This window comes from Protopterus annectens, chromosome 9.part0 (genome assembly GCF_019279795.1).
Source record: "Protopterus annectens isolate FY-2018-M chromosome 9.part0, PAN1.0, whole genome shotgun sequence".
Classification (NCBI taxonomy): domain Eukaryota; kingdom Metazoa; phylum Chordata; order Ceratodontiformes; family Protopteridae; genus Protopterus; species Protopterus annectens.
Window position 1 is genome coordinate 1,071,836,498 of NC_056743.1, and position 12,780 is coordinate 1,071,849,277.

General features: G+C 42.9%; 1 protein-coding gene across 1 annotated transcript in view; it reads left to right on the forward strand.

The window, feature by feature from the left end:
* The window catches only part of PFDN5 (prefoldin subunit 5), a 479,917-nt gene that overhangs the window by 190,145 nt on the left and 276,992 nt on the right, over nucleotides 1–12,780 (forward strand). The window contains exon 4 of the mRNA XM_044083893.1: nucleotides 6,885–6,959. Coding sequence (XP_043939828.1) covers nucleotides 6,885–6,959 — 75 coding nt within the window. The remainder of the gene's footprint in view (nucleotides 1–6,884; nucleotides 6,960–12,780) is intronic.

Here is a 12,780-nt window from a genome sequence, read left to right on the forward strand (position 1 = left end):
TTCCCCTTCTACAACTGCCAATACAGTAACAGTCTGACTGATAAGGGGGAGCTCTCCCTATAGGAACTGTTTAAGTCAGTTAGTACCTCCTCCTTCCCACTTGGTGTATTCACATTTTACCTGTTTTTTTAACACTGGATATCCAGCTTTTTTTTAGAGTCTGTAAGAGAACCTTTCTTATGTTTCCTTTGGGATAGCTGAGTCACTGAGCTTCAAAAAGTTTTACAAAGTTGGTTACAAGTTTTGCTTTAATGAGATAAATAGATGAAAATGTAGCTGTTTGCATGAGTAAATGTAGGAAAACATATTAGGGTTAAGTGTGTTCATGTCAGATCAGACTTGTGGTTGGAATTCTATTGAAAGCGGTGTACCAGCTGTATATTGGTACCATCCAGAGTATTGAAGTGGATATGGACAGGAGAGCTGGCTGCTAGATAAAGCTGGTTACCATTTATTTATTTTTCAGTGGATGCAGCCTTCTACATCAGAAATGGCGAACACACACAAAAAGTAAGAGACTTCAGCTTTCCCCTTCAGGTAGTTCAGTGTTTACACATAGTGTAGTGTAGATATCCCCTTACTCATAAAGGCATCTCACACGTGCAGCAGTGATGCTGTGCGTGCGTGTGTGGAATAGGTGTTCACCAAGGAATAGAGCATTATGAATACTTCACGCTTTTGCTGGCTGCATGGGTTCTTTTGTTTCAAATGTAGATCTTAGTAGCTAAACCTTAGTAGGTGAATACCTTTTTTTAGCATTGTATAAAATTCGTGTATAATACATATTTTTTGACAGAATTTCTTATGTCATTGGTTTCCACAATGTTCAGACTTGGTAAAGTTAATTTTGCCGGTATTAATGGGAAAATTGCAGAGAGGAAAAGTAATAAGTGGCAAATATTGTTGAATTGTGGATTTATTGTTAAGCTTGTCAGTTTGATATCATTTCCCTGGTTTGTGATATACTTTGGTTAACAGGTGACACTGTTTTTTGAGAAAAAAATGTCATTGTTTGAAGTATGTGATAACATTGCATTGTGGATGTCCTTCAAGAATGCAACTGCAGTCCTTACATATGAGTTGTCCTGCCTCAGGCAGCCCTTCAGTCGGCCGGATTCCAAAGTCTGGGTCCGACGTCGGCTGATGTCGCCTCTTCCCCAATGTCAGAGCGGCTGGGGTATAAAAGCATCAGCCGACGCCATCTTCTCCAGTCTTTCTTGCCGCGCGGTGCCCGAAGCAGAAGCAGTTCGCAAGTGCCGGTCGGCCAGCTCCTGTGTTTTCAGTTACCACTGTGTCAATTGTAAGCATATGTTGAAAACTAAGGAGTTCACCAGTAGGAATACTAATACAGTTTTTGACATTAGATTTTTTGCTAACTGTAACACAGATTGGGCCGTTTATTTGGCATGTTGTACCTGCCACTCATTTTATGTAGGGCAGACGTCAAGACCAGTTAAATTACGTATCTCTGAGCATCTCAGTGATATTAGATGCCATAAGAATACCAATGCATTATACAAACACACTCTCACGCATAGCACTGCAAAATTTCATTTTACCATTATTGATAAAATCATTGGTGACAGAACCGTTAAGAGTGGTTGGCATAATAAACTTAACCTTAAAGAAAAGAAATGGATTACGAAACTAGGTGCACTATTTAGTCCTGGGTTAAATGATTGTTTATAAATAAAAATTGAATATATTATACATGTTTGTTGAACAAATGGTGTTTCAATATCCAGAATACATACATATGTTTATTAATTATATATATTGACATAGCTAATCCAAATATTGTAGTATGTACTCTGATTCGTAACGCACTTTGCATATATGCATATTTATATTTTTATATATTTTTGTTCAATATTGGATCATGTATAATTGGTGCTTTAATATTCGGAATACAGACTTATGTATATGTTTTACAAAATATATATACATAGAAACAGCCAATCATAATATGAATGTACTCAAGTCCTTAAAATGATCCATTTTTTTGAATGTATTTTTTGAATGTATTTTCATTCATACAAAAAATTTTTGTTATTTATGCTGTTTGACAATCAGCACATGCTAAAATTTTGTAACCAATCAGCATGGCTTTATCTGTTTAAATACAGCATTTCTGTTTTGGCTCCTTGTTGTACACTGAAGAAGGCTAGGTTTTTAACCATTGCCGAAACCGGTTTGTTTTTGGATGCCATTATGCTGTTTGGGTAGTTTTTATTAAACTACTCTTTTTTGACTCAGTCTACTTGCTGCTGGCTCATTTCTTGTTTTTTAGGGTTCCTGAAACTCATAAGCATCTCTTTAAGGCCCATTCTGTTGATCTAGAAACTATTTTCCAGGGGCCCAAAGGAGTGGCCACTTCCACGGCCAAAAATCCTTTGCCCGCAGACAGGGAATCTAGGTCCCTGGAGAGGTGAGGCAAAAAAGTTTATACCTCAACCACCCTTGCAATGGGGGCACTTAACTGTCTTTTTCATATGTTTCAGTATCAGGATTTCTTGATGGATGATTTGCAGAAAAAGTTAGCCTCCCCTGAGCCTTTAGATAGAAAGGCCTTGCAGGATTTGGTTCATAATACTCAGCAGGTTAGCAATCATTTTCTTCAGTGTGGTTATGATGCATTGGAAGCTTCATGTAGGGCAGCTATGACAGGGGCCGTCATACGTAGACATGCTTGGTTGAAAGAACAGGCATTGCCAGATCATGTTAAAGTAAAGCTGCTAGATGCACCTCTGGAAAAACACAAGCTATTTGGTGCTAATGCTCAGGATGTGTTGAAATCAATTGAGGAAAAGGCTAAATCAGTACAAACAGTCAAAGATTTCCTCCAGGTTCAGCCACCAAGGTTCAGCAGGAATTGGCCTTTGAAGAATTGGTCCTTTCCAGACACTGACAAGTTCAAAAGGGGAAACAGGTGTGCTCGAGGTAGAGGGCAATACCGAGGCTCCTACAGGGGCCGCCAATGGCAACTGACTAATCAGAGAACTGGCGCAGGGGCTTCTACTGCTCCACAGGGACAATCACAATGACTTGACCTTGACACCGCTGACCAAGGCTCAAAGAGAAGCACCTTTAGGAGGAAAATTATCCTTATTCTTAAAAAATTGGCACGTTTTAACAAAGGACAAATGGATTCTGGACATAATAGACAAAGGTTACAGGTTCCACTTCCATACCTTACCAACAAGACAAGGCATGCCAAACCTGCCACAAAATCAAAGGGCAGAGGCACTCATACAAGTTTCAAAGTTGCTAAAAATCAAAGCAATAGAAAAGGTTCCTCCTCAGGAACAAGGCCAGGGATTCTACTCAAGACTGTTCCTTGTTCCAAGAAAAGAAAAGCAATGGAGACCTATACTGGACTTGTCCGCTCTAAACACCTTTCTCACTGTGCCAAAATTCAAAATGCTGACGTTACAGCAACTTCTTCCCATGCTGGGCAAGGGGTCTTGGCTGGTTACTCTGGACCTCAAGGAGGCATACCTGCATGTCCCAGTCAGACACAGTTGCAGAAGATACCTCCGATTTCTTGCAGGGTCAGAGCATTATCAATTCTCAGCATTGCCTTTTGGCTTATCTACTGCGCCCAGAGTATTCACGAAATGCCTGGCATCAGTAATTGCACACTGCAGACTCCAGGGGATACAAATATACCCTTACCTGGACGACTGCCTTATACAAGCGGACAGCAAGCAAGCCTTGATAAGAAACTTGAACTATGTCATTTACTTACTACAGGCTTTGGGATACACAGTCAACATTCAAAAATCAAGACTACTGCCATCCCAACAAATAATTTTTTTAGGAGCCAAACTGGACACAAACTCACAAATGGCTTTCCTCACAGAAGAAAAACAAGAACTACCAGATTACTTCAAATACCTAGCAAAGCACACCCAGATGACTGCAAGGAAAATCATGCAGGCCCTGGGTTTCATTGCATCTTGCATTCTTCTGATTCCACTGGCAAGACTACACATGAGAAAACTACAATGGTACCTAAAAAGTTCATGGTCTCAACACAGCCACAACTTAGAAGCAATTATTCCACTCATTCCATGTCTACAAAAGGAATTTTTGTGGTGGGCACAAGCAAGCCAGCTAAACAAAGGCATGTCTTTTAACAAACCTCAAACAAGCCAAACCATTACAACAGACGCCTCAGATCATGGATGGGGGGCGCACATGGAGGGCAGATGCATTCAGGGGCAATGGGCACCCCGGGAAGTGCATCTACACATCAATCAAAAAGAGATGTTGGCAGTGATTCATGCTATTGAGGCCTTCGGAAAATTTCTTCAGCAAGGTCAACTGCTAATAAAGACAGACAACACAACTGTTATGTGGTACATAAACAAACAGGGAGGCACTCATTCGTACCCCCTCTGCAGGCTAACAATGACTCTTTGGGAAAAGTCCCTGAAACTGAACATACAGTTGCAATCCCAGTTTGTTCCAGGCAAGGACAATGTTCTGGCGGACAGTCTAAGCAGAAACATCTTGGACCCGCACGAATGGATGTTGCATCCAGACATTTTTTCACAAATAACTCATGCATGGGGGAGGCCGGACATAGATCTCTTTGCCTCACACCTCAATCATCATCTGAAGAAGTTCTGCTCAAGGACACACCATCCTCAAGCCTGGAGAATGGATGCTCTCTCCTTCAGCTGGAACTCTCTAACAATCTATGCATTCCCACCTCTACCATTAATGACCAAGGTGTTACTGAAGATCAAAGCAGAACAACCGAAAGGCATTTTGATAGCTCCAGACTGGCCAAGACAGCACTGGTATCCATTACTAAGGAGCATAACTCGCACCAAGCCGTGGCCTCTGCCTCAATAGCCTTTGCTTCTGACTCAGCACAATTACAGGACGGTTCATCCCAACCTGCAAACATTGCAGCTGACAGGCTTGAGGGTTCCATGACTTCTCCCCATATCTCTCTCTCCAAGAAAGTTCAAGAGATCTTACTGGAAGCACGCAGACCTTCCACCAGAAAAACTTACTAAGCCAAATGGAAGAGATTCAACATCTGGAATGCCAACAAGGGTCAGGATGCATCAGTAATGAGCATCGCACAGATACTAGAATACTTGGCAGAAATGCTACATAATGGCCTTTCATATTCTTCTATAAAAATACACGTTTCAGCAATTTCAGCAAAATACAACAGTGATCCACCTGTGTTTTCACATTCTTTGCTAAGACAGTTTCTAAGAGGGATAAAGAATATCAAACCTCCCAGAAAACCACCAGTGCCTGCATGGGACCTCAACTTCATGTTGGAAAAATTAACTCTTCCTCCTTTTGAGCCAGCAGCATCTTCAGAATTGCAATTTCTCTCCTGGAAAACAGTTTTCCTGTTGGCAATTACCTCAGCAAGAAGAGTCTCGGAGATACAGGCCCTCATGGCAGTACCTCCATTTCTCATTTTCCATCAGGACAGAGTTTCTTTAAGAACCAATCCTTCATTCATGCCAAAAGTGATATCCAGGGTGTCTCTAAATCAAACAATTCACCTGCCTACCTTCTTTCCCAATCCTCAAAATAAGGGAGAAAAGCTGCTGCACACTTTGGACATACACAGGCAATTGCGCTACTACTTGGACAGAACGAAAACCAGCAGAAAGTCTGACCAACTATTCATAGCTTACGCTGCTGGAGTACAAGGAAAGGCAATTTGCAAACAAACAATTTCAAAATGGATTGGACACTGCATCAGATTCTGTTACTCTTTCCATGGAAAAGGTGTTCCAGCCAATATTAGGCCACACTCCACCAGAGCTATAGCCACCTCCACAGCCTTTCTAAGAGGGGTGGCTACAAAGGACATTCTAGAAGCTGCTACATGGAGCTCCGTGCATACATTTTCCAAACACTACAACCTGCCTTTATATTCCAGATCCCGAGCAGGCTTTGCTTCGGCAGTCCTGCAGGGCATTTTAGCTACACCATCTTTATCTTGGATCCTACCACCCCCAGCTTGGCTATGGTATTCAACCCATATGTAAGGACTGCAGTTGCATTCTTGAAGGACATAGTACAGTTTTGTACCTACCATAAATGTAGATGTCCGATAGATATGCAACTGCAGTCAGGATTTCCCTCCCTCCTACCCCTCTGTAACTTCTCATTTTTGGGTCCACTTCCCTTTTGCAAATTAGCTGGGTAAATCTGTTATGGTGTATCTGTTTATTACTGTTATGCATGTCTGGAATTTTTTATCCAGTCTCTAAATTTAGCCTTCCTTGGAGGGCACCTGGCATCTGGGGCAAAAAACACTGAAGAAGATGGCGTCAGCTGATGCTTTTATACCCCAGCTGCTCTGACGTCGGGAAAGAGGCGACATCAGCCGACGCCGGACCCAGACTTTGGAATCCGGCCGACCGAAGGGCTGCCTGAGGCAGGACAACCCATATGTAAGGACTGCAGTTGCATATCTATCGGACATCTACATTTATGGTAGGTACAAAACTGTACTTTCATTTTAGTGATCCAAGTACTTGAAAGATTTTAAGTGCATTTCCCTTAAGAATGAAAGGAAAAAAATATTTTAAACAATAGCCTAATATAGATCTTGAAGCTGCAAACCTAGCCAGCTTATTATCAGAGTGCTATTCAGATGAGACGGGTCTTCCTGCCTTGTGTGTATTAAGTTTATTTTTATTGTGTTGCACTACAAACTGAACATGCAAATGTTAATGTTTTCTTTTGACCTACTGGGAAATTTTCTTCAAGTGTGATATGCTGTGCCACTTCTTACCTTTAACGTAGCTTAGCTTGCATGCATAAATGTTTCATTTGTTTGTTCTAACCCCGCCTACAGTTCCTTGTAGCTTTGCTTCCCTTAACCGTTCTATCAGATGTATGTACCTGGAGCATTGCATGATGTTGAGACTGTATTGATTGATGTTGGTACTGGATATTACGTGGAAAAGGTGAGCCTTCTGATTTTTTCTTAGAATGGTGATTTCAGCCAGCATACAGCATGTTTCTATACATGCGATTGTGTAATCTGAAGCCATGTTTTTTCTTGGGATTTAGACCTTCACACTTGTAAATTGGAAAGAATAAAAATCTGTTTTCAGTATTTACACTATTGAACAAATTAAGGTTTGCTTATTTAATTTTGATCATTTGCAGGAGAAAGATGAACTGTACCCAGAAACTGAATGTGTTTTCCATTATATTTTGATATTTGCAGTGCTAGTACTCAAGGATCACTCTGTGATTAGTATTACTTTCTGTTATACTTCAGCATTACCTGGAAGGGATTGTCATACTGCTTTGATTATATGTTTTTCGTGTTTCACTGTTGCATTCACTACATTTGGGGTTATCTGCTTCCAGGTAGCCTTCAGTCAGCCTGATTAGTAAAAAGTCTTGGATCCTGCGTCAGTTGCTGTCCCTTCTTCCATGACGTCAGTTCATCAGGGGTATAAAACATGCAGCCGACGCCGTTACATCAGTCTTTTTTGCGTTGCGGTGCCCGAAGCAGAAGCAGTTCACAAGTGCCAGTTGGCTGACTCCTGAAATTTTTGTTTTCGAGTTTCAGAACGGAAGTATTCAACTAAAGCTAAGTACCCCGTTGGAGAAACTGTTTCATGCTCCTTATCGATGTCAATAAAAGTTAATAATTGCATTACTTGTGGAAAGCAAATACCTCATAAAGATTTTCATCCGTACTGTATTCCTTGCCTAGGCCCTGACCATGACTTACCTTGCTTGCTGTCTGTTTTGTGCGTTATTTAATCAGCGCACTATCAGTCGTCGGTATATTTTCGCCTCTAAATGTTTTGTTCTCTGTTTTAATTATCCAGAAATGTCGTCTGTTAGCCATCCGACTACCGGGATTCCAAAAAAACGCAAAGATAAAGACAGACAGGGCGCCGAGGTCCAAAACTGCCGATGACGCTAGCCAGTTCGCTGGTACTCAGTGAGGTGCTTTTGCAGCCCCTGATACCCACTACTTCTGATTAACAGGCTTCTACGGAGACCCATTCAGAGTCCGGTATGCCGCGAGATGCTTCAACTATGGAACCTGCGGATGTCTCTACCTTGGATGGGTCCGGTGCCGCTATGCAGGCACCGGCTTCTGAGAGTGTATTCAGGCCTACGGGCTTGCATATTAAACTGACCTCCTTCTTCTCTTAGGCCTAAATCTCGAACCATGCCTAAAAAAAACGACGCCCAGGCCACATGCTCAGGTCTCTATGCCTAAAAAACAAATGATAAGAATGGCTGAAGATCTAATAACTCTAATCAGGGGTAGCCAACCCCCCCCCCCCTTTCTAAGAGGCCTACGACTGAAGTGGTTTATGAATCTTCTGACCAGGATTCTGTTTTTCTGATTCTTAGGATGATCTGGATTTGCCCATATCTACTTATGAGGATTCTGATGCAGAGGATTCCATTCCCTCTGCTTCCCCTCCAGAGGATTTTTCTTTTGGGGAAACCTTACATACTCTAAGGGAGCATTTCCACTGGGAAAGCCAGGATTTTTCTGATTCAAAAAAGAGGTTTAGGGATTTCTTACTCCTACCTCAGCATAGGCCTTTAGCTATTCCTCCTGTACTAGACATTGTTGATGATGCTTTTTCGGAATGTAGCTTGGCCCCTGATTCCTTGCCTCCTGCTCCCAGAAAACCAGACGTACTACAGGGTCCCTGAGTCACACAAGTTCCTTTTTAAAAATCCTACTGTGGATCCAGAGACTGTTTCACAGGGTCCCTAGGGCATTAAGGCTTCTACTGCTAAAAATCCTACCCCTTCTGATAGAGACTCCAGGGCACTGGATAGATTGGGTAAGAAGGTTTACACTTCTGCAACCTTGGCCATTAGGGCTTTAAACTGCTAGTTTCATATGTTAAAGTATCAGCAAGATGTTATTGGATTGCTTAAACAGAAAATGATGTTGATTCCTGACTGTGTGGAAAACAAAGAATTACAGGATTTAATGCATTCTGCTGAACAAGTTGGAAAACATACTTTGCAATGTGGGTTTGATTCATTAGAGGCCTCTTGCAAGGGCCGCTGTTACTGGGTCTGTGCTCACAAAGCATGCTTGGCTTAAGGAGCAATCTTTGCCTGATCATGTTAAAGCTAAATTGTTGGATGCTCCCTTAAATCAGGACCACCTGTTTGGCAACAAAGCTGAGGAAGTTCTTAAAAAGATGGAAGATAAAGCTAAATCTATGCAAACTGTTAAAGATTTCTTACTAGTTCATCCTCGTAGATTTAGTAGGCACTGGCCCTCTAAGAATTGGTCCTTAACCGCCCCTTCCAGGTCTTCTCAAGCCAAACCCAGACACAGGAAAAATCCCAGGTTTCAGTCCCAGTGGACACACAGGACTAAGCAGTGGGGGGCCTCCACTTCCAAATCTGGGAGTAATAAGACTCCCCCGTATGGTAAACTGTTTCAATGACTTCCTTTTCAAATTTCCAAGCACTTAAATTGACTGCCCCTTTGGGGGGAAAGATTGCTCTTCGATTGCTCTTCATACAAAGAACTGGGAACTCATTACCCAGGACAAATGGGTTTTAAATATAGTGTCCCTCCCAGGGATACAGATTTCACTTTCACACGTTGCCAACACCAAGCGGGTGGCTGGACCTACCCCTAAATCAGTGGGCAGAGGCCCAAAAACAAGTACTTTCTCTCTTAAGCATGGGGGCTATTCAACTGGTACCAGAAGAGGAAAAGGGACAAGGTTTCTACTCGAGACTTTTCCTCGTACCCAGAAAAGACAATTCATGGCGTCCTATCCTGGACCTGTCTACTCTAAACACTTTTTTGGAGATTCCAAAATTCAAGATGCTGACTCTTCACCAATTACTTCCTATGCTAGGCAAAGATGCCTCGTTGGCAACACTAGATTTAAAAGAAGCATACCTGCACATCCCAATCAGGGAATCTTGCAGAAGATACCTATGCTTCAAAGCAGGCTATACACGCACTATCAGTTCTCTGCACTGCCCTTTGGCTTATCTAGTGTCCCAGGGTATTCACAAAGTGCCTAGCTCCAGTTATTGCATTTTGCAGGCAAAGAACTATTCAAATATACCCATACCTGGACGATTGTCTAATACGGGCAGAAAGCCAGGACATACTTTTGAATCATCTGGTCTTTGTATAAAGGGTTCTAACTTGTCTGGGGTACACCATAAACGCAAAGAAATCTCACCTGGTACCCTATCAACAAATTATATTCCTGGGAGCAAACTTGAATACAACTTCCCAGATGGCCTACCTCACGCCAGAGAAACAAACTAATTTGACAACCTACTTCAAACAAGTGGCCACAAAAACCCTGCTATCTGCAAGACAAGTACTGCAAGCCTTGGGGTTCATGGCCTCCTGCATTCTTCTAATTCCATATGCAAGACTGCATATGAGGAAACTACAGTGGTAACTAAAAAGCCTATGGTGTCAACATTCTCAGTATCTAGAAGCAATGATTCCTATCATACCTTGCCTACGCCTAGAGTTCCTTTGGTGGGCAGAGGCCTGCCACCAAAACAAGGGACTACCTTTCACACCAACCGCTGCCGCCCAAACCCTAGCATATGAGGAAACTACAGTGGTAACTAAAAAGCCTATTGTGTCAACATTCTCAGTATCTAGAATCAATGATTCGTATCATACCTTGCCTATGCCTAGAGTTCCTTTGGTGGGCAGAGGCCTGCCACCAAAACAAGGGACTACCTTTCACACCAACCCCTGCCGCCCAAACCCTAACAGACTCATCAGACTATGCATGGGGGCTCACCTGGCAGGGAAGTGCATTTAGGGCAAATGGAACCCAAGTCAAATGCACCTGCATATCAATCAAAAAGAAATATTAGCTGTACAGAATGCTCTGACAGCCTTCAAGGACCACATTCTTCAGGACAACTAATGGTAAAGACGGGCATCACCACTGTTATGTGGTACATAAGCAGGGGGGGGTACACATTCTTACCCTTCTGCAGACTAGCCATGGCATTGTGGAACACAACCTTGAGCTGCCAAGTGCACCTACAAGCTCAATTCCTGCCAGGAAAGTTAAATACACTGGCAGACAGACTTAGCAGAAACCTCATGGACCCACACGAGTGGAAACTGGAACCAAGGATTTACAACATGTTGACAAGCAAATGGGGGAGCCCAGATATAGACCTGTTTGCCTCTCCCCAGAACTACCAGTTGGACAAATTTTGCACAAGGACTCCCCACAAACAAGCCTGGAAAGTGGATGCTCTGTCCGTCATCTGGAAAAATCTGTCCGTCTATGCCTTCCCCCCTCTGCCTTTGCTCTCCAAAGTACTACTAAAAATCAAACAGGACAAACCAAGGATGATTTTGATAGCTCCAGACTTGCCACGCCAACACTGGTACCCCCTCCTGCACAGTGTGTCATGGTTATCACCATGGCATCTGCCTCAGACTCCTTCCCTGTTGTCTGAGCAGGAGAACCAGATTCTGCACCCTCAGCTTCTAACACTGAGCCTTACAGCCTGGCTAATTACATAATCGCTCTTTTACCATCCCACAGTAAACCTGTGATGGATATCATTTTAGAAGCAAGGAGGCCTAGCACTAGAAAATCGTAAGCTGAAAAATGGAAAAGATTCTGTGCCTGGAACTAATCTCAAGGGGTGAGCATAGCAGCACCCAATATACCTCAGATTTTACAATACTTAACTGAGATACTTCACAAGGGCCTGTCTTTTTCCTCCATTAAAATCCACGCCTCAGCCATTTCAAGTCATTATAACACAGAACCCCCCCCCCTTCTCTCATCCACTGCTCAAGCAGTTCCTCAGAGGGGCCAAAAATTTAAGACCACCCAGGAGAGCTCCAACCCCAGCCTGGGACCTTAACTTTGTTTTGGGGAAACTCACTCTACCTCCTTTCGAGCCAGCTGCTACTGCAGACTTAAAATTTCTTTCTTGGAAAACAGCTTTCCTTTTAGCAATCACTTCAGCTAGAAGGGTATCTGAATCACAAGCCCTTAAGGCAGTGGAGCCTTTAATCATATTTCATGTGGACAGGGTGTCCCTCAGAACCAAGCCATCCTTCGTGCCCAAGGTGGTGTCCAGTGTGGCTCTTAATCAGTCCATTCATTTGCCAACCTTCTTTCCCAATCCACAGAACAAAGGGGAACAGATACTGCATTCCTTAGATGTGCACAGACAACTCAGATTCTACTTGGACAGGACTAAACCTCAAAGGAAATCTGAACAACTGCTGGTAGCATTTGCAGGAGGGGCAGAGGGGAAGGCTATTTCAAAGCAAACCATTTTGAAATGGTAGGCCATTGCATTCATTTCTGCTATAAGCACCATGGAAAACCTATCACCCAGGGGATCAGACCTCACTCTGCCAGGGCTGCATGTACCTCTACAGCCTTTCTCTGAGGCGTCCCTACCAGGGGCATCCTAGAAGCTGCTACCTGGAGTTCTGTACATACTTTCACCAAGCATTAACATTTGCCAATTTTCTCTAAATCCAGAGCTGGCTTTGCCACTGCAGTCTTGCAGGGCCTTATAGCTGGTCCTAATGCTATCTAAATTCCTCCGCCCAACCACAGCTTTGGGAATCTACCCAAATGTAATGACTGCAACAGTGAAACACGAAGAACATAGTACAGTTGTGTACACTTAGCATAAATTTAGATGTTCGAGTGTATTCACTGCTGCAGATGTCCTTCAAGAATGCAACTGCAGTACTTACATATGGGTTGTCCTGCCTCAGGCAGCCCTCGGTCGGCCGGATTA